This window comes from Chiloscyllium punctatum, chromosome 10 (genome assembly GCF_047496795.1).
Source record: "Chiloscyllium punctatum isolate Juve2018m chromosome 10, sChiPun1.3, whole genome shotgun sequence".
NCBI classification, from domain to species: Eukaryota; Metazoa; Chordata; class Chondrichthyes; order Orectolobiformes; family Hemiscylliidae; genus Chiloscyllium; species Chiloscyllium punctatum.
The window spans coordinates 74,110,026-74,133,386 of NC_092748.1; the positions used below are offsets into that span (position 1 = coordinate 74,110,026).

The 23,361-nt window shown below is 40.6% G+C and overlaps 1 protein-coding gene across 3 annotated transcripts in view; it reads left to right on the forward strand.

Annotated features, from left to right (window-relative positions):
* cers6 (ceramide synthase 6) overlaps positions 1–23,361 on the forward strand; it is a 256,821-nt gene that overhangs the window by 58,568 nt on the left and 174,892 nt on the right. For all 3 annotated transcript variants that reach the window (XM_072579520.1, XM_072579522.1, XM_072579521.1), the window contains exon 2: positions 23,092–23,197. In XM_072579520.1, the coding sequence (XP_072435621.1) occupies positions 23,092–23,197 (106 nt within the window). The remainder of the gene's footprint in view (positions 1–23,091; positions 23,198–23,361) is intronic.

Sequence of the window (23,361 nt, forward strand, 5' to 3'; positions counted from 1 at the left end):
GTGTGGACCCTTGGCAGGCTTGTTGATGCACTACCCAGAGCGAAGACCCCTTGAGGCCTGGGACATCTTGCTGAGACCTTGCAGATTTGCTGGAGCTGCTTTTGAAGTCCCCGAGTCCTAAAGAAGAAGAAAATTTGTGTAATTTAGTTTTATTCTTTTTGTAACTTAAAACTGTGCTGGATTGTGGCATATCAACTATTGCTACCAAAATGTAGGTAAGACATACATATCTCCACGAGGAAGCTATGCCTGACTCCTGTTGATGTCTGCCCAAATTTTCCAAGTGCCCAATGCTCCACCCAGTGGCTGTGTTCAAGGTGGTGTAAGCAGTGCTTTAGTTCAGTCCAGGTTACCATGACTCTTTCGTATCCATTATCTTATAGAACACAGTCTTCAGATGCAAATTTCCAGTTCCTCGATCTGTCAAATTCCACCTCCCTCCTGCCTCTTGGGTACCGATGACACTTCCCAACACCCTGCAGTCTGCTGTCCTTTCCACACACCACCCTACGTGTATTCTTCAGATTACCTACCTTCGCTGCTCTGTGGTCTGCAGACTATCCAACTTCGGTGCTCTGTGATCTACAGATTACCCTCCTTCACTGTCCTGTGAGCTACAGATTACCCACCTTCGGTGCCCTGTGATCTGCAGAGTATCCACCTTCGCTGCCCTGTGATCTATGGATTACAAACCTTCACTCTCCTTGAGCTGCAGATCACCCACCTTCACTGTCCTGTGATCTGCAGATCAGTAGTCTCCTCTATCCTCTGATCTGTTGATTACTCATCTTCACTGTGTGAGCTGTTGATCACCTATCTCTTCTGCTCTGTAATCTCTGGATCACCCAGCTTCAGTACTATATGATCTTCTGGATCTCTTTGTCATGTGTGAGGTTCTCCAGGCCAACTGGAAAGGGTATATTCAGTCACAGATTAAAAGTCTTTAAACATTGAGTAACACATTGCTTTTTAGGCCGGTGGCTTTCCTCACCTGATCTCCAGCCTATCAGAGAATGGTGCAGTGTTGCCTGCCCTTGGTTCTTGGACCCAAATCAATGTCAAAATGCAACACTTCAGCTCCTGAGTTCTGACAAAGGCCATTTCTCTGAAGCATTAACTCTGGCTCTCTCCCCACAAGTGCCTCCAAATGTGCCAAATATGTTCAGCATTTTCTGCTCTTAGTTCAGATTTCTAAGCTCAGCATTGTTTTGCTTCTAATTTTGTTTGTTCTCCTTGCTTGTGTAACTGAATATTGACTGGCATAAAATTAGCCACAAATGAATTATTCAAAGTCATTTGACAATACCCTGAAGCAAAGTACATGAGAAAAATTTATTATTAATGAATACATTAGATCAATCACATAGAATAAATCTCCACACAAGTACACATCTTTCTGATTTCAAATGCATAACTCAAGACACCATCATTCTGCAGCAGGTTGCTGTGCACCAATTTCACCAAAGCTCCTCAGACAGCACCTCCAAATCCCATGACTACTTCCATTGAGAAGGAGAAGGGCAGCAGATATATGGGAATGCCACCACCTTCAAGTTCCCCTCAAACCACTCACCATCCTGACTTTGAAATATATCACGTTCCTTCACTGTCGTTGGATCAAAATCCTGGCAATCCCTCCCCAATGGCTTTGTGGGTCAACCCACAGCAGGTGGACTGCAGCAGTTCATGAAGGCAGCTCACCACCACCTTCTCAAGGGCAACTAAGGACGGGCAACAAATGTTGGCCAGCCAGTGATGCCAGATTTTAAAGAAGTACTGCTTTTGAGTCAACATAGAAATCTAAAGGTTGACAAGGGCCATTTGCATGGCTGATTACACACTTACAGTATACATACAATGAAAGTCATGCTGCTACCTGAAATGTGCTATTTTCAACAATTCATATGCTGAAACAATGTTTCCACTGCCTGGGCTGCATTGGAGAATCCTGTGTTACTCAGAATAATAGCTGTTGAGATTTGTGGTGAAAGGCTCCATGTTGTACAACAGAATATAGATAAATTATCAACTTGGACATAGAAATGGCAGATGGACTTTAATTCAGGCAAATGCGAGGTGATGCATTTTGGAATATCCAATATAGGTGTGAATTATATTATCAATGGCAGAACCCTTAAGAACATTAACATACAGACAGATCTGGGCCTGCACGTCTACAGTTCCCTAAAAGTGGAAACACAGGTGGCTAAGGTGATTAAGAAAGCATATGGCATACTTACTTTCTTGGAGTGCAACCGTTTGTAAACCATGTTGCAGCTATATAGAACTCTAGTTAGGCTGCATTTGGAGTATTTTGTGCAGTTTTGATCACCACACTACCAGAAGGACATGGAAGCTGTGGAGAGAGTACAGAGAAGGTTCACCAGGACGTTGCCTGGTCTCAAGGGCATTGGCTATGAGGAAAGGTTAAAAAGACTAGGATCATTTTCACTGGAAAGATGGCAGCTGAGAGGAGACCGGATATAGGTCTACAAAATTATGGGAGGCATAGATAGGGGGGCTACTCAGAGGCTTATTCCCAGGGTTGAAGATTAATTTACAAGGAGCACAGGTTCATTGTGAGAGGGGGAACATTTAAGGGAGATATACGAGGGAGATTTTTCTCACAGAGATTGGTAGAAGCCTGGAATGCACTGCCAGAAGAGGTGGTGAAAGCAGGTAATACTTAAGAGGCATCTGGATGGTGACATGAATAGGGAGGGAAAGAGGGAGACAGATCAAATTATAGCAGAAGGTTTGTTTTTAGTTTGGTTAGGACATGATGATCGGCACAGGCTTGGAGGGGCAAAGGGCCTGTTCCTGTGCTGTACTTCTCTTTTGTTCTCTGTATTGTGAAGCCACAGACCTTGCCAGCAGCTAGTTAATGAGCTGTGGAGGTGCAGGAGGAAGTAGAGGAAGAAGAGACGAAATAGTGAAAAAGGTGAAATGGGGGAGGCAAAATTAACAGCCTTCTTCTGCCAGAGCTGTCCTCAAAGAGATAATTTGAGTGTACTGTCAGTAGCCTCATCCACAATGTAACTTTCTCCAACAGTCCTACATTGTGTATTGGCCACAATGCAAAACAAAAAGTCACCACAAAAACATTATATGTGATTTTTAAGTGAAAACATAACTTCTTAAATACAAAGACAGCTTCATAATCTTTGTATATTCCCGATGCTACTCCAGTTTGTGCAGCATGGCTGGTGGAATGCTATATCAATGGGCAGGATTGCAGAGAGCAGAGATTCCAGAGGTTGGAGGGTGACCTCAAGCAGCACTGACCTTCAAAGGCTGGCTGTAGGCTGCAGCATCCTGGTATAAGTGGCAACAGGGTGAAACAAACTGGTTGATGGGTAGCAGTTTTGGAAGACATATGGGAATTAACAAAGCCCTTCAGCTGAATATACAACTGAGATAACTGAAACACATCCATTTCAGTGATGTAGTTTGTAGGGTTAAAGCAGGCCAAGACACAAAGAAAACTCTCCCACTCATCCTTTAGTAATACCATGCAGTCTTTTGTATGAATCTGAAAGGACTCCAACTGTGCAATAATCCTGCAGAATTGCGGTAGAATGTCTCTGATTATACGCTATTGTCCTTGGACTGAGGCTTGAACTCACAACTTCTGCCTCTGAGACTGATGTAACACCACTGAGTTAAGGCTGAAACAAAACATGATTGGAAAGGTTTCAAAACCCAGCTAAGCTAACAGCTTACTGATCAATAACAGTGTTACATTTTCAATGGCGCTCATTTATTATGTAGTCTTTTTCAATGCATGAAGACAGGTCTTTACAGTTAACCAGCTCTATCCCCACGTCAGGTACTTTTTGATGCTGTGTGAATCGAGTTCGTTTTTGGTAGTTGTGTGAAACCACTGACAATGATTCAGCAATCTGTGTCAATTTTCTGTATTATTAACCTTATATTAATATTGGCCACTGCAAGATTTTCCTTATCTTCTGTGGGCCCTTTTTAAAAAGCACACATGACTGTTTTGCACAGTGCCGATTTGGGAAGTGCAAGAACAGATCAAGGAAATATCAAAGGTTATATCTTTGAAAAGATGCCACGAAGATTTACTCACAATTCAGCATGAATTGGGAGTATTTTTACTGTTTAATTTGGACAGCCCAAATTAAATTGGTGAAGGTAATGAAGGTAATGGCCAACAGCTCTTGACTGGCAGGATCTCTACATCTGAGGTTCTGAATCCCAGAAATTCTGAATCACTTGATTGACTGGTACTTCGAGCCATAGAGTCATAGCGATGTACAGCACGGAAACAGACGCTCCAGTCCAACTTGTCCATGCCGACCAGATAATCTAAATTAGTCTAGATCCATTTGCCAGCATTTGGCCCACATCTCTCTAAACCCTTCCTGTTCATATACCCATTCAGATGTGTTTTAAATACTGTAATTATCCCAACCACCACCACTTCCTCTGGCAGCTCATTCCATACACACATTAACTTCTGCATGAAAACATCTCCCCTTAGGTCCCTTTTAAATCTTTCTCCTCTCACCCTAAACCAGTGCCATCTCATTCTGGACTTTCCCACAAATTCAGTTAATTTTTCTGCTCAGGAGCAACACGTTTTCCACAGTAGTGAACACAATCCATGTTAGGGTTATGAAAATCTGTTCAGATCAATTTGTCACATAGAAGCAGAGCATTATTGACTACTAATAAATATTAAATTCTGATATGTTATGATTTAAGGTATATGATTTATATAATATGATTTGCTTTAGAGTTTGGATTTAGAACTAGTGGTGAAGTCGAAGAAAATTTGAGCAAGTTGAAGGTCAAAATTGAGGAAGTCTAAGCACATTTGTGTGACTATTCAAGGAAGAGGTGACCAAACGCTTTCAGCTCGGAACTGGAAAAAGCTGTTAAGTTAAATCTATAGATCTGATAGGAAAGCAAACTCTGGAGTTTGAGTTCAGTAAAGTGATGAACTTGGAATTGATGGGATTGCATTTTTTACTATGTTTTGTTCTTTAAAATTATATTATATAACTTGGTTTATTCAATATTCTTTTCTTGTGCCTAGTAAAATTCTGTTTTATCGTTAAAACCCGACCTGCAGGATTGGATAATTATATTTCATTGAAATTCTACTTCATTTTAAAAAATGCAAAACATGATCAATCAAGCTGGGATATAACTTACACAGTAATAGCATCATCTGGGAATATCATAATGATTGAGATTTATTTTTAGGTTCCACTCTGAAAATCAACGGATGTTTATTTTATCTGAGATTCAGTTTGAAATTGCTATTCAATTTTTATGAAGAAAGGAAAGCAGAATTTAACACTGGATGGAACCACTGTCGTCAATACAATTACATTGACTGCAGTTGACTGTAATATTAGTTTTCATTCATCATGCAGTATAATGCCCAATACAAATACTGAAGCAAATATTTATTTATTTGCATAGCTACAATTCTGACATGCTTACATTCTCTGGCCTAGTTGTCTCTTGAACAATGAAGAGTAATGATACATACTGCTATATTCTGAGCCACTTCTCCACCCACACAGTATAGGAATTATTCCAGTCTGGATTCTTTTTGTATTTCTTTTGAAATTATACTAACAGGAGAAATTGTAGAATAACATTGGCACTGCATCTCAAAAATATAATGTAATGCAAGCTGTTGGACTAAACGTTCAACCATGGCACAGTCTCCAACCTTCTTTCCATCACATAGTTGACCAGGAATATCTCCCACTCTGACCACTTAACATTGATGTATGTTGGAAGAATTTGTTCACAGTTGACACTCAATCTATTTGACCAAGCTTTGAATGCAACAACCTTGGTGATCAGGTCCTGGGGTTGGTATTGAACTCAAAGCTTCTGGCACAGAGGGTGGGGTGCTACCTATCCTGCCACAAGATTTCCTATTCTCTGTGCGCATAGTACCTTTAGAAAATAATTTTCTTCCAAAATGATGCATTGACTATAAGAGGATTTCACTACATTTCAGAAATTAAACCAAGTATTTCAGAATAAATGTTACAACAATTTCAAGACCGGTGGCACATTTTTAAGGTGTGAGGAGAGAGATTTAACAAAGACATAGGAAATTTTTTTAAACGGAGGATGGTTCATGCATGAAAGAACTTCGTAAGGAATTAGTGGATATGGGTACAATTACAACCCATTTGGCTAATTCCATGAATAGGAAAGCTTTGCAGTGAAATGGTCCAGGAGCAGGCAGATGCGAATAGTTTAGTTTGGGATTATGTTTGGCATGGACTGGTTGGATTGAAGTGTCTGTATCTGTGCTGTATGACTCTATGACTGTATGATTCTGTCCCTCGTTGGCCCATTTGTACTGTGCAGAAACAGAGTTAATTTGCATATGCCCAAAATAAAGGTTGATCAATCTGAAAGAATAGTTCAAGAGTGTAATTCTAAGGACTGCTGTGCTTCAGAACATTGTGAAGTCAAAGGCTTGGCACCTGTAAATGTTACTCCACTTGTGTTCTCTGTGCTTCCTAGGCCTAGTGTCCTGTTGGCACCTCTGTGTTCAGTTTAGAGGAACCTTGCTCCTTCCTTTGATTTCTTTGGCTATTTCCATTCAGGCCTGCTGGGTTAGACTGCTGTCTTCTTCCTCACATCCTCACTGAAGCCCCTCACATCCGTGGCTGAGATTCCAGGAAACAGCCTTCCCAGATTTCCTATGCCTTCCTGTAGTTGGTGCAGTCTTAAAAGTCCAAAAGCTGGTGTGTTAGTAAGTTTGCAGATGACACCAAAATTGGAGGTGTAGTGGACAGCAAAGAGGGTTACTCGGATTACAACAGGATCTTGACCAGATGGGCCAATGGGCTGAGAAGTGGCAGATGGAGTTTAATTCAGATAAATGCGTGGTGCTGCATTTTGGGAAAGCAAATCTTAGCAGGACTTATACACTTAATGGTAAGGTCCTAGGGAGTGTTGCTGAACAAACACACCCTGGAGTGCAGGTTCATAGCTCCTTGAAAGTGGAGTCGCAGGTAGATAGGATAGTGAAGAAGGCGTTTGGTATGCTTTCCTTTATTGGTCAGAGTATTGAGTACAGGAGTTGGGAGGGAATGTTGTGACTGTATAGGACATTGATTTGGCCACGGTTGGAATATTGCGTGCAATTCTGGTCTCCTTCCTATTGGGAAGATGTTGTGAAACTTGAAAGGGTTCAGAAAAGATTTACAAGGATGTTGCCAGGGTTGGAGGATCTGGGCTACAGGGAGAGGCTGAACAGGCTGGGGCTGTTTTCCCTGGAGTGCGGATGCTGAGGGGTGACCTTATAGAGGTTTACAAAATTATGAGGGGCACGGATAGGGTAAATAACAAAGTCTTTTCCTGGGGGTTGGGGAGTCCAGAACTAGAGGGCATAGGTTTAGGGTGAGGGGGAAAGATATAAAAGAGACCTAAGGGGCAACATTTTCACACAGAGGGTGGTATGTGTATGGAATGAGCTGCCAGAGGATGTGGTGGAGGCTGGTACAATTGCATCATTTAAGAGGCATTTAGATGGGTATTTGAATAGGAAGGGTTTGGAGGGATATGGGCTGGATGTTGGCAGGTGGGACTAGATTGGGTTGGGATATCTGGTCGGTATGAACGGGTTGGACCGAAGGGTCTGTTTCCATGCTGTACATCTCTATGACTCTATGACTCTATAGTTCCTTTGGTTAGAAATGCTTACTAGAATTAGTAATAACCAGAATTACTGTTTATTACAAATAAATAGATTCTAGCTACAGATAAACTATGCTGTACTGTTGACTAGCCTGTCATGACTTACTGCTCCTCAATCTTTCTTCTCAAGTTACCATTACTTGCTTGCGGTAGTCAGCAGGTAACTGTTTCACATTTTCTTTGGCTAAATCTGAGTTGGATCATGTATTTTGAAGGATTTTTCACAATGAGGTCTAGTGAGTTCTCTTTTTACTAAACTCACCATCTTAAATACATACCCCTCTAGTGTTTCTCATGTCTGATTTCTGGTCCATCTTACAACATGTCATTCCTGGAACAACTCACTACTCAGCAGGTATCCATCAAAACATTAGTATCTCTTGCACCTGCGCCATCTTTGAAAGACAACTGTGCATGTAGACAAGCATTCACACAATGTCCTTGCCCATCAACATTGACATAATAATGTAGTAAGGTAAAAACAATGACTGCAGATGCTGAAAAACAAATACTGGATTAGTGGTGCTGGAAGAGCACAGCAGTTCAGGCAGCATCCAACGAGCAGCGAAATCGACGTTTCGGGCAAAAGCCCTTCATCAGGAATAAATAATAATGTAGTAGCCAAGAAGCCCTGCAGCCCATGGCCCTTACCACCCAATGCCTGGAGGAAGAACACCTCATATTCCACCTTCAGACCCTGCAATCACACAGGATCAATGTGGATTTCATCAGTTTCCTCATTTCCCCTCCCCTCACATTATCCCCGTCCCAAGCCTCCAACTCGGCACCGCCCTCCTGACCTGTCTATCATCTTTCCCATCTATCCGCTCCATCCTTCTCTCCGGCCTATCACCTTCACTCCGATCTTCATCTACCTATCACTTTCTCACCTACCTTCCCCCCAACTCCATTCCCCTGCCATTTATCTCTCAGCCCCCCGACCCACAAGCCTCATTCCTGATGAAAGGTTTATGCCCAAAATGTCCATTCTCCTGCTCCTCAGATGCTGCCTGGCCTGCTGTGCTTTTCCAGCACCATACTCTCAACTCTGATCTCCAGCATCTGCAGTCCTCACTTTCTCCACGTATCTAACTTGGCTGACACTCACTTACATATCCCCTCATTGCTGTTTAACCACCATGCCATACTCTTCATCTGTCTGTACTTACATTCCATATGAACTTCTGCTCCACCTTGTGCCCAGTGCCCACGTAGACCCAAGTCTTGTCACTGTCCAGTCAAGGAATGTCATGTACACAAGAAAACAGACAAATACAAACTCATAAAAGGAATGGGAACAGAAGTGAAGGCAACAGGCACCATGACTAAAAACGTTTTAAGTCAACAATTATCTGCTGCACCCAGCTCTCTTCTTATGGGGGATGGTGGTATCAGTGAGGTTGTGTCTGGTGTGTAGTGCCTGTCACAGCTGAGCTCTGCCATGGGTAACGTCAGGTTCCTCCACCCCAATGTTCTTGTGCTCCTCCTTGAAAGACTGCTTCCATTCCCCAGTTCCTCTACATCTCGGACAGAGCTTTGTTGCCTGTGCAAATGTGCAGGCACAGCATATCAGTGCAACCTGACCTACTCTCTGGATTATACTGGAGATCCATCTTCAGACCAGTCCAAGCAGTAGAATTGTATCCTCAACAGTCTTATACTCTGTGGCTCCAAAGCCTTGGCTGAGGTATGGATAGCATTAAACCTGCACTTCATATTAGTCAGGGAAGTCAGAAGCAAGGCAAATGGATGGCTCCCAGCAGATGACCCCTGCCCAATGCCCAGTCATTTGATCAGGCACCGATTGCGTTTGATTGAGAGACACCCTGATCCACTACCCCATCAAAGTCACAAATTATCTGCAGGGTTGAGAATTGTTGGCAGCAACACATGACCAAGTCCTTTGGAGCTGGGTTAATCCCAGTGGAGGGAGGCTGAATCTATCTGTATCTGACTGGTCTTTAATTGGCCACTAAGGACCTTAATGAGCAGTGGGATGGAAACATAAACTATCCACTTTCCCTACCAAAATTTAAATTGGATATGTCCCTACCCAGCTTGGAGGAAGTGATATGGTCTACAATCTGCGATTTGAAAATGGGTGCAATTTGAGTTATACCATTGATTTCTGCTGAGCTACTTTCACAATATCAGTAAAAGCTAATTTCACTCTCTGTATATTTGCAATAAGATTTTAAGTTTTTCTGTTAGTACAACAGAATTCTGAAGAAAGCAAGCAACATTAATAACACAGTATTTGTACAATATAACAGATAAACTAAAACAGAAAAGATTAGCATGATTCGCCCTTACCCAAATGAGCAGGATGGGTGTCTTTACTAGCACAATATTTTTGTGGGATTTTGGTCTCATTTTCAAGAGTCAGAATCACAATTCAGATTTGATAAAACTCAAATCACCAATCAAGGTTATGGTTGAATTTTGGCCCCTTCCTAATTTTGAGGCATGCGAGTGGCTTCTCTTGTATACGAATGAAACAACTCCAGTTTGGAATGAAAGAACAAAAATGTAAGATGAGTGGGCAGTCTCAATGACTCAGCTGCTTAAATGAGTAGTTAAGCTATATGACAGAGATTGTGCCAAACCTGATCATCTGTCTCTGACAGATTAACTCTTTGCCCTTAGAATAGATGTAAGGACATAACTGAGATGCTTCTTGGATAGGGAGAGGAAAAATTGACAGCATTCTCCTTTCTGCTTGCTGCTGATGTTATCGATTATTTTGGGTACCCTATCAGCTGACTTTGTGTTCACCTGGTGTTCCTCCTGCACCTTAACCTGACAAAGGAGCAGTGTTCTGAAAGCTTCTGATTTCATGCAAAGCTGTTGGACTACAACCTAGTGTCACATGACTTCTGACTTTGTCCATCCTAGTTCAATACCAACACTTCCACTTCACACCTTAAAATGACTTCAATACCGAGGCTGACATACAGTGTAAGTGTCAGTTTCGGCTCAGTTTTGGTACTTTTGCTTCTGAGTCAGTAGGTTAAGGTTTCAAGTTCAACTCCAGAGTGCAAACACATTCTCAGTTGCTACTCCAGTGCAGTACTGAGGAAGTGTTGCACAGTATGACGCAGTGTCTTTTAGATGATAAGCTGAAACAAAGCTATAAGGCATATGGAATGTCCTAAACATTGTCCTAAAATTGAAGAGCAGGTGAGATTTCCTGGTATATGACCAATAATAATTCATATTAATGCTAAATGCTTTACTATTTTCAATGTTCAATGGGACCTTGAAGCACATAAGTCACCTTTTTGGTTCCTTTCATTACACCGAAACCACATTTTAAAACCAATCATTAGTTGTGAAGTATTGTCGATGTCCTAATGAAGAGGAAGGTATTATATACATGGAAGTTCTTCCTTAATTTCTTCTTTGGCAATAACCACCTTAAAATGCACTGGAGAGTGCCTTGAAACCTTGGAATCATGCACCAGCTGAGGAGTTAATGTCTGCCAAAAAGATTAGAACAAAGGGAAAACTAGTAGAAAACAGGAAAAACAAACTTGTCAGATAGATCCTCAATGTTTAGTTTCTGCAATTGCCCTTCTATTCATCAAACATAAAAACACTACAATAACCATTGAGCAGATAGTCCATGTTTACTTAAATAGATCAGAGATGGAAATGTGAAAACACTAACTCCCATCTTAATTTTTTTCCTTAAATTTAATATGCCTGCGGTTGTGGATCTGAAATAAAGAAATGTTTCAAAACAATGGGTAAATAAGAGAATATCTTAAATGTCATTGTACGTTCAGATCAAAGTACCATCTTATGATTGAAGTCGATCAAGGAAAATCTCTACCTGGATATTGCATGTGCCCTCTTGTTACAGGATAATTAGTAGGGAATAGAAGATTTATCTTTTCTATTAATTCTTTCATAGAATTTGGGCATCACTGGCAAGGCCAGCCTCTAATTCCCATCCCTAATTGTCCGTAAAATGAATAGTCTGCTGAGCTAGTTCATAGGTCAATTAAAAGACAACTATATTGCTGTGGCTTTGGAGTCATGTGTAGCCAGAGCAGAGTAAGAATAGTAAATTTCGTTCCTGGAAGTACATTAGCGAACCAAATGATTTTTAAATGGCAATCTATGACAGCTTCATGATTACCACTACTGATACTAACTGTCATACCCAGATTTATGGGGAGGTGATGGCCTAGTGGTATTCCCAGAGACCCAAGTAATGTTCTGGTGACCTGGGTTTGAATCCCGCCATTGTAGATGGTAGAATTTAAATTAAATTAAAATCTGGAATGAAGAGTCTAATGATGACCATTGTCAATTGCTGGGAAAAATCCATCTGCTTCACTAATGCCCTTTAGGGAAGGAAACTGTTATCCTGACCTGGTCTGGACTACATCTGACTCCAGATCCATAGCAATGTGGTTGACTCTTAACTGTCCTCTGAGGTGGGCTAGTCTGCAATGTCCTCATTTTAATGAATTAAATACATTTTAAAAATTAATTTTTCAAAATATTGTTGATTGAATTAAATTTCCACCATCTGTCATAGTGGCTTTGAACCTGTGCCTCCAAAGCATTAAGCTGGTCATCAGAATTGTAGCTGTAATTACATTACAGCTGTCCTGCCAATCCTCTAAAGGGTTTGATCATTTGTGTGCTTCTGCAAAAGCAAAAAAAGGCAGTGAGAAAGAAAGCTGCCAGGAGTCAGCTTAGAAAGCTGAGAGGATTGAGGCAGAGTTGCATCTATTGGGGTAGCTAGAACAAAGAACATAAAAGCCATTCAGAACCAGGGCAGGCCCTGAGTTGGAGTCACTAATCAGCCATGCTGGGTGTCATCTTTGAAATGAAAAATCCAAATTCATCATAAATATAAAATAAACTCATGGAAGAGATTGACAGTGGAATTTTCATATATAGATAGAGTTTTGGGAGTCTATGTGCCTAACTGGAAAACTGTGGAGAATCATGGTGAATTCCAGGGAGCTATAGCACACTTTCATTTGGCCTCAGAAGACATCAAAGAACCCTCAAAATTCTGGAGAATGTAAGGTCACTTTTCAGTATAATCATGAACAAAATGGGAAGTGGTCTGTTGTGATTTTCAGATTATAAAACCCATGGATCAGTGAAATGTATATGGTATCAAGAGAGCAATATTCACTTTATTTAATTTTAGTGCAGTAAAAGATTTTGTTGAAAATCCAAATCTTGTGGCTGAGTTCTTTCCACAAAGTGGGTGCCTCTGACCCATATTTCAGCCTAATGAAATCTTCAGGAAAGGTCCTAGACTGGATGTCTGAAATGGGAATGCTTTCCATGCCTTAGTGCTCAGCGAAAAAAGCCTCCAAAATAAAGATGAAAAGTAAAGGTTTTCTCTCAATTCCTACACATTGATCAGAAATGAGATAATATTTTACACTTCACCCATAATGTTATGATTTTATAAATTTATATTAATTTCAATTAATGGCTCCATCTACCATTGATTTCCTGTATTTTCATACAAATCTTCATACAAATCTTCATACAAATCTGCATTTGTTTTCAGATTTTTATGGGATGACGTACATGCTGATCAATTTTAATGTGAATGGACACGCACGCATGCTCACACACGCAATATCGATTCGTTGCCTAGTTAGAACCTCCATAAGTTACCTTCCTATCATAACACGTTCCATTTTATGCACTGATCTTTAATCTCAATGCTTTCAATTTATCTCAATGTTTCTTTATCTTCCTCCAATGATTAAACATGTGGCAGTCATTCAGAGTTTATTATGGTTATACAGATTGGATATAATTTATGGAAACTAGGTTGACACTGGTTTTGAAATACAGAGGCAATTTTGAAATGAAAATCAGTTTAATATCTAGAATTTTTGTGCAACAAATCTTAACTTGTTTATGTTGGTCTCCTCATCATAATACTTAACCTACCTTTATCATATACCAGCATATTTTTTGTATTTGGTTTGTGGAAAAGTATAAAAATGATTTGAGTTTCACAACTTTAATTATCAATTCCACCCACAGGACTTCTTGCTATTTTTAGTTACAATTTATTATCTGTTCATTCTCCCTGTGCTGCTACTGATGCATATAAAATCGATGCAAATACTCCCCCACTATTGTCTCTCTGATTTATCTTTTCTTCATTTTTAGTCTTGGCTGAAAATGTCTAAAATTAAGTAAGTAATTAGTGCGATAATTGTGTAAATTAATTAGTTCCTTTACAGTGATGTTCTTGGTCTTAGGAAAATATATATAAAAGTTTCACACAAGTTTGTCCCTTTTGGCTGCAGAGTATAATGACAAACCTCAGCTATCAGTTCATGTATTAGTATAATGTGTTCTGCTGACAGTGCCTTTTAAATCAGAATTCAAAGTTCAAACTGTCCTTTATGCTTTGGATGGATTGTTTATTAAGTTGTAGATTTTCTTCATTGTCCTACCTGAAAACTTTCTGTTAAGTGGGCCAGCCCTAGCTGTCTTTGCCAAGGCAATTTATAGCATTTTAACTAAGAGGAGTTTTCGCAAATAGTGTCAAGTAGGCAATTAAATTGTTCACTGATATAAAAAAGTATTGAACTGAACAAAATAAACGTGAGCCCTAAGCGATGATTTTACATTAGTTCCTACATAGAAATAGCATAAAGGTGAAAATAAGTATTTATATACAATGGACATATTCATACACAATATGATTAAAAATAAATTTTCTGTGCTGTAAATGCAAAGAGGAAACTGCAAAATTAACTATAACTCATATGTTTATAGCATAATGCTCAGTTTTTGTCTGTCTGAACAGTTTTGATTGTTCAGTCTATGGGATGTATTTGATAATATATTTATTTACACAGTATCGAACACATGTGAGGCCATATGAGGTGTGTGGGGCGCTGGAACATATGGCATATGCAGCTGTCAAATAGCTTACTGATCAGGGTAGTGTGGAGTGTTCAGTGGACAACAAAAGAAGATAAGGAGAACCCAAAAACAAAGTTACACTAGTTGCAGGAATTGATGGGATTTAGGGGAGGAATAAGGATGGTAAGAGAGGAATGAGGACAGTAAGAGCGGGGATGGAATAACTTAGATGGGATAAAAACATTGGATGGATTGAATCATATGATTTGGGAAGGCATGGAATGAACAGAATAGCATAGGAAGGCATATTAAAAGGATTAATGACATGGAATGATGATGATACAAGGGCAATAGTTTGATACAGTTTATATTCAAGAGCAAAAAAATGAAGATTCATTTGTTTTGAATAAATATGTTTTATAAAAGCTGCCAGGTGAATTAAAACAATGCATCAATGTTGATTGTACAGGCTAAGAAGATAACAGTTAGTACCCTATGGAGTTTCAACATAGTGTAATGATACTGTGGCTTTAAGAGGTGTCATTTATCCTGTTTGTTTTTGAATAGATGTTTTAAGACAGAGGCACTGAGCTGTCTACTGAATCCAATAAAGTAAACAGTTTGTGAGGTCTTGTTTTTTTTTTAAAACCTTGAGCATTTCTTTCCCTGCTCTCATCTTTCCCAACTCTCTCTCTGAGTTTTCTCTTGATGCTTTTCTTTCTGGACTGGAGAATTGCATGTGAGACAATATATTTTACTGAATTTGCCTTTGCCAACAGTATACTTATGGGATGTTACTATATTGGGACGGTTGGTGTTTAGTAGTTAAATAATCTATTATTCTGTTAAATTTTCCAATAGTTAATTTTTAAAATTTCTTCTTTCTTTCATTGTCTTTTAACTAGAGTGTATGAATAAGGTCAGTTTTACTTCAAGCCTGGACGTTTGACTAATTGAATTGCATCCAGGATGCAACACCTCGCACTTGCCTTTAAAATAAGAAAAAGTTAGGGTCTAAGCTGTCCACTTAATATATTTCGAGGGCCTTTGGTTTGGTCCATATCAAGAGTCAAGTCTGATAGGTGTGCCACTTCACAAACTTAGACAGAAAGAAGAGCATACAAACATGTAACTTGGAAGCAGAAGTAGGCTGTTTGGCCCCTTGAGCCTAGTTTTCCATTAATTAAGTCATGGCTGATCTAATTTTGGCCACCACTTCACATGTTGTCTTTCTTTTGAAAACCTTTGACGGCCTTGTTGATCAAGAATCTACCTGCATCTGCCTAAATATGAACATACAGATTAGGAACAGGAATAAAAGCAGTGATAATGATGTTGTGAATACATGAACCTTGAGTAAGTATTTTGTCATGGAGCTTGCACATTCTCCTTGTGTCTGCCTGGGTTTCCTCCAGGTGTTCCGGTTTCCTCCCACAATCCAAAGATGTGCAGGTCAGGTGAATTGGCAATGCTAAGTTGCCTATAGTGTCAAGGGTGAATATAGGGTAGGGGAATGGGTCTGGGTGGGTTACTCTTTGGAGGGTCAGTGTGGACTTGTTGGGCTGAAAGGCCTGTTTCTGTACTGTGTTATTTAACTTCTCCATTTCCAATTCCGGTGACAGTCTGCAGATGGATGTTTACTAAAAATCCACAGACTGTCACAACTATCTGGACTACACCTCATCCCATCCAGTATCCTGCAAGATCCCCATCCTGTTCTCCCAATTTTTCTGCCTCCTGTCCTCCAAGGAGACATTCAACTCCAAGTATTCCAGACATCCACCTATTTTGGACTATGTGCTTTTCCCCCTCTAACATCCAGATAACCCTCCAGCGCACCACCTCCATGCCCCATTCCACTGCTCTAACCCCACTCTCTAACGCAATAAAGACAGGGTCCCCCTTGTTCTCACCTTTCACCCCACCTGTCTCCATATCCAATGTATCGTCCTTAAATGCTTCTGCCAATTCCAACTAGGCCGACCACCAAGAATACCTTCCCTTCCCCATTCCTATCTGCCTTCCACAAAGACCGTTCTCTTCGCAAATCCTTGGTTTGTGCCCCTCTCCCCACTGACCCGCCTGAATCACCAGGTTCCTTCCCCTGCAACCGGAAAAGATGCAAAACCTGCTGGTACACCACCTCCCTCACCTCCATCCAGGGTACCAAACAGTCCTTCCAGGTGAGGCAGAAGTTCACCTGCCTCTCCTCCAACCAAGTTTACTGCATCAAGTGCTCCCGATGTGATCTTCTCTACATGGAGAAGACCAAACGTAAACTTAGTGACCGGTTTGCCAAGCATCTCAGCAGGGTCCATAGGAACCGACCGGACCTCCCACTCACCATCCATTTTAATTCCTCTTCTCACCCCCTTTCCAATATGACCATTCTTGGCCTCCTCCATTGCTGCAATGAATTGGACCACAAATTGGAGAAACAGCACCTCATCTTCCACCTGGGCAACCTACAGCCCGAAGGACTCAACATTGAGTTCTCCAATTTCAAATAACCTCCCTTCCCATCACCTGCCTCCCTTCCCAGCATCACCCCCTCCCTTCCATTCCTCTCATCAACCCTTCCTTCTAGCCACCAACTGGATTCATTTCTCCCATCGACTAACCAGGTTATACCCTCTACTGTGTTCATCTATCCCCATCCCACCACCCTGCCCCCCCCACCCCCTTTATCTGCAGCTCCTCTTACAGCCACCCCCCAATCCTGAAAAAGAGTTACACCTGAAGCATTGACACCTTCACTTCCTGGTGCTGCTTGGCTTGCTGTGTTCTTCCAGCCTCTTGCTTGTCTACGTTGAAGTCTGATGGCATCAGGTCAAACACTGGCAGGGAAATGTTCTGCTGATTATTACCATCCCCTCCCTAAAAGGGTGCTCTTCTCCATGTTGAACACCACTTGAAGAATGGAGGAAGGTTAAAAGCACCACTGCTGATCGAACTTGACATAATTGATAGTCCAGACTGTGGCAGCTGGTGAAGAAGCTACCATGAGGGAAAAACATACATGTCCTCATCCTTAGCAATCTATCTGTAACTGATTCATCTGTGCAGGGCAGTATTAATAGCAGTGACCAATGCTCCACTCTTGTGGAGACAAAGCCCTGCCTTTGTTGCCAGATTTCAAACAAATCTGGCTCCTCAGAACTGGGTATTCATGAGGCACTGTGAGTTATTAACAGCAGAAAAATTATATTCAATCATATTCTGTAACCCCATGACTCAGCATATCCCTGTCTGTACCATAACTGTTAAGCCAGGGAATCAAGCCTGGTTCAACGATGAGAGCAAGAGGGAATGCCAAGAGCAGCACCAAGCATACCAAGAAATGAAGTGTCAATTTGGACTACTTACATGCCAAACAACATAAATAACATGCAATAGACTGAGCTAAATGATCCACGACCAGAAGGTTAGATCCATCTTTAGCCGCTTTATCAGTGGCTTTTCATCCATCATAAAGTCAGAAATGGAGATGCATGTTGATGATTGCACAATGTTAAATGCTATTTGTGACTCCACAGATACTGAAGCAATCCAAATCACTAAGACATAGACAACATTCTGGGCGGGACGGTGGCACAGTGGTTAGCACTGCTGCCTCACAACGCCAGAGACCTAGATTCAGTTCCCGCCTCGGGCAACTGTCTGTGTGGAGTTTGCACGTTCTCCCCGTGTCTGCGTGGGTTTCCTCTGGGTGCTCTGGTTTCCTCCCACAGTCCAAAGATGTGCAGGTTAGGTGAATTGGCCATGCTAAATTGCCTGTAGTGTCAGGTGAAGGGGTAAATGTGGGCAATGGGTCTGGGTGGGTTGCTGTTCGGAGGGTCGGAATGGACTTGTTGGGCCGAAGGGCCTGTTTCCACAGTGTAAGTAATCTAATCTAATAAACATTCAAGCTTGGGCTGATAAGTGCCAAGGAATATTTATGCCACACAAGTATCGGGTAATAAGAATGGGTATGCTACATCATTCTTGCATGCTGTGCCCTTCACACTAGAGTCAACGAAGGCAGGATATTGTGGATGTAGACAAAGTGGGGAAAGCAGCAGCAATCTTCTGATGAGGAAGGTGAGGATGAAAGCATTGATGAATAGAGTCATCCAAGACAGTATGACAGAGCAATGCTTCATTGAGCCAAGAGACCAGAGACAACCTATTTGAAATGCATTTCCAGAATGAAAGAGTTGATTTGGAATTTGTTTAATTGTTTAAGCTTCAGTTAGTAATCTGGCAAATAGCTCTTGCTTAGTGCATTAGAGAACCTTGTTATATTTATAGTACCTGTCCTTCTCTGTTGCTCAGTAAATGTCTTGTTATGCATCTGAACATATGCTTGATATCTTCACATTATTGCACTTTCAAGTATTCACATGCTAGATGATCTACTAACAAGTCACAAAAAAAGAAGTCAATGCATTAACACCTTGGTACTAAGGTTAGTTAGCTCTTAAAACTTCCATCAGCAAATCATATCGGAGTGTTGTGCATTGAAGTGTTTCATGACAAAGCAGCAGGTTAAGAGGAATCTTGAGGATTCTTCTTTTGACGCTTCCATCATTGGTAAAATTGTTTCAATATTCATATTCATAATATTGTGAACAGCTTTGGTCCCGTATTGAAAAAAAGACACATTGTCATCAGAAGGTTACTAATTGATCATGGATAAGGAGGGAATTTCATATGGGGAGAGGATGTGCGTATTAGGCCTGTAGTCATTGGAGTTTAGAAGAAAGAAAGGCAACCTTTTTGAAATATATAAGGTTGTTAGGGGGCTTGATAGAGTAGATGTAGAGAGGCTCTTGCCCCCTGTGAGATGGTCGAGAACCTGAGGACATAATCTCAGAGTAAGAGGTCACTGTAAGACAGAGATCAGGAATTTTGTCTCTCAGAGGGTAGTGGATCTGTGAAATGTTTTACCACAGAGGGCTGTAAAGCCTGGGTGATTGAATATATCCAAGACTGAGATGACCAATTTTTTATCAGTAAAGGAATCAAGGTTTATGGGGAAAAGGCAGGAAAGTTCAGTTAAGGATTTTCAAATTAGCCATGATCTATTGAATGGCAGAGCTGACTTGATAGGCTGAATGACCTACTTTTGAATTGAATTGAATTTAATTTATTATCATGTGTACCGAAGCACAGTGAAAAGCTTTGTCTTGGGAGCAATACAGGCAGATCACAGAGTTACATGGTATAGATAGTAAATAATAGATAAACACCAGCAAAAACAAAAACACAGGTAAACCATGCTATTAAGTTTAAAGAGTGTAGAATTTTTGTAGGAAATAGGAAACTTAGATCTGCACACAGGAGCTCGCAAGGACCATATCTGGTGCCATCTTGCAATGATTTTTGCTCCTATGTCTTATGGTCTTAGTGAGCTTGGACTGTTAATTTGTCCTGAATACCAGGGCATCCTCTAAGTCAGTGTTGAACCTTCGAGAGGGTTTGCTTTATGTAGCTTTCCTTGGAAAAAAAGGGCTGTGATGTAGAGTAGACACGTGTGCTGCCCATCTCCAGGCTTTGAATAGCAATACACTCCCCTGAAAAGTTCAAGCAAAGACAAAAGCTTTCCCTCCTGTGATATGTGGAATCATCACTGATTCCATACTCTAACTTTTAAGGCGTGTGTAAGTGTGGAATAAGTTGCAGACCAGGCCTTAACACATTCCTTACATATTGCATTTAATTCAACATTGTTCACAATAACACATTGCCTGCAATCTTCAAATGTCACAATTAAAGGAATCCTCATATCTAAGGCTATCTGTAGTTCAAGGAATTGATTGCTGGTGAGTGATGAGTAATGCTTGGTTATTTGAACTTGCATGCTTGGGATGTCTGAAGAGACTGCACATCTTTCATAATGGTGAGACTTAATCAGGTCCAACTGTGAAAATTATACTATAGCAGACATATCCTTGGACTCCTCCGTTGCCAGATCAACACTTCAACTCCCCCTCCCACTCCACCAGGACATGCAGGTCCTTGGACTCCTCCATCACCAGACCATAGCAACACGACGGTTGGAGGAAGAACGCCTCATCTTCCGCCTAGGAACCCTCCAACCACAAGGGATGAACTCAGATTTCTCCAGTTTCCTCATTTCCTCTCCCCCCACCTTGTCTCAGTCAAATCCCTTGAACTCAGCACCGCATTCCTAACCTGCAATCTTCTTCCTGACCTCTCCACCCCCACCCCCACTCCGGCCTATCACCCTCACCTTGACCTCCTTCCACCTATCGCATTTCCAACACCCCTCCCCCAAGTCCCTCCTCCCTACCTTTTATCTTAGCCTGCTGTTAACAGCACTGATTTATTTAGAATTTACAATTTAGAAACTGACTATTTTTACAAAATCTGTTTCAGCCAGTACTTCAGCTTTACAAGAGCTTCCTTTTTAATATACATTAATGGGATATTGGTATCACTAGATTAGATTACTTACAGTGTGGAAACAGGCCCTTCGGCCCAACAAGTCCACACCAACCCGCTGAAGCGTATACCACCCAGACCCATAGTCTTAAATTTACCCCTTCACCTAACATTACAGACAATTTAGCATGGTCAATTCACCTAACCTGCACATTTTTGGATTATGGGAGGAAACCGGAGCACCCGGAGGAAACCCACGCAGATACGGGGAGAATGTGCAAACTCCACACAGTCAGTCGCCTGAGGTGGGAATTGAACCTGGGTCTCTGGCGCTGTGAGGCAGCAGTGTTAACCACTGTGCTGCCCACTAGTTGGGTTAGCATTTATCACCAATCCTTAATTGCCCTTGAGAAGGTGGTACTCAGCTTTTGCTTTCAATCACTGCAGTGCTTGTTTTGTAGGCACATACACATTGCTGTTATTGTATTTACTGCATTTCACCTAATCAACGTACCCTACATTCCTTTATCACACAACTTAACTTCTGTTTTCAATAGAAATTAGATAGTGAATAAGGACAGCATGTTTTCTTTTAGTTTTGCTCTTGGAAGGTTAATTGTCAATCACAATATTATTGCTTTCACTAAAGCTGTGTAAGTGAGTATTAATGAGAAGTTGACACTACCTTTACATTACTGATGAATAACTATCCTTAGAAATGCAATGTAAATCAATTAATTTGATTTAACAATTGCTTGCATTCATATTAAATTTTTCACAAGCCTCTACAACAATGGACCAATGCTAATTTTAATACAATTCTAAATTTGAGATTGTTGAATCCAATTTATAAGTTAATAATAGAAACAGTGATAACCAATTTGGTGGTACAGAGTCTGCATGACAGTTTGAGCCTCAGCTAAACTGATAAGCGACTTTAATTTAGCTGGCAGTGCTGACTGCGTTGAAATGAGGCTTCTACACTCATTTCAAACTCAGTCCTGAATTAATTTGCATTCATCTAAGTTTGCAGTGGAGGTTTTCATTGATGGAAAGGAGAACTATGAGAGCAATGTCACTGTTCTCCTGTCTCCTATTGCTGGTTTTGTGCATCAGCCATTCTTGAATTTTAGCCTTATCTCTGATAATGTCATCCACAGGGTATTGAAACTAGTTATTTAAATGGTGGCATTCTTTTTGATTTATTTTCTTTAAAGCTCATGTTGGTGTTTTTCAATAACTTTCCAGGTGATAATTAATTAGACTTGGTCCAACAGTCCATGATTGCCAAGCCTAAAAACTCGAATGAATTTATTTCATTGTCAACTGTTTGAAACGTCCATTGTCATGTTTAGAATGGTAGCATAAACGGAATATTCCAGAATCCCAGCAAAATGCACTAAGGCGCACATAGTGATTTCTTTATTCTAATACATTATTATAAGGTAGTATTAATTTAAGGTAGTATTAATTGTGAAGTTTTACAATGAGTTTTTTAATATTCTTTCATGGTTTCTGAGCATCATTGACAAGGCCAGCATTTGTTGTCTATCTGTAATTTTACTTAAGAAGGTGGAGGTGAACCACTTTTTATTTTAAATACCCTACAGCCAAATCACTCATGTCATGAATTAAAATCACAATTTACAAGCACTGCCCCACCAGGGACAGTGCAACCAATAGGTAAAAGGAAGAGTAGTGAAAGTGGGAAATCAAAATGTCCCTATCTTTCTTTAAATATTTTGAGGGTGGTGTTGGACAGCACAGCTCACTCAGTAAGGAAACCTGGGCATAAACATAGCTATGAAAGAGGTCAGGCAATCACTCTTGACCCCCTCGAAGAACCTGTTGATGTGAACCACCTTTTTAAATCACTACAGTCTTCTTAAACGTGAATATTAAAGGTTTATCACAATAATTTACAGCAGTATAATGATCACCATTACTGAGATAACCTTTCATTCCATGTGTTTTTTTAATTAAGTAAATTTACCAACGACAATGGTGAAATTGAATACAGGTCCCCAGAGTAATCTGGGCCTCAGAATACAAGCTCAGTGACATTACCCCTGTATCACTATTTCTCCTCACTTACTGAGTCATTTTATAATATTTGTATTTTCACAGGTTTATTGCTAAGCCATGTGCATTGGGCCTCAAAATTCAAGCAAATGGACCGCAGAAAGCTCAACCAAATGCTATCCTGGAAAAAGTATTCACTGCAATCACTAAGGCAAGTAAACAATGTTCAGAGGAAGTGAAAGTGTGCAAAAAGGAAAATTTAGCAAATTTTCAGATTTATTTTTTATAAACCAAGCTGTTATCTTTATTTGAGTTCATTGTCAGTTTCTTCAACCATACAGTTCTTCTTCATTTAGTAGTAGCTGAAATTATGTA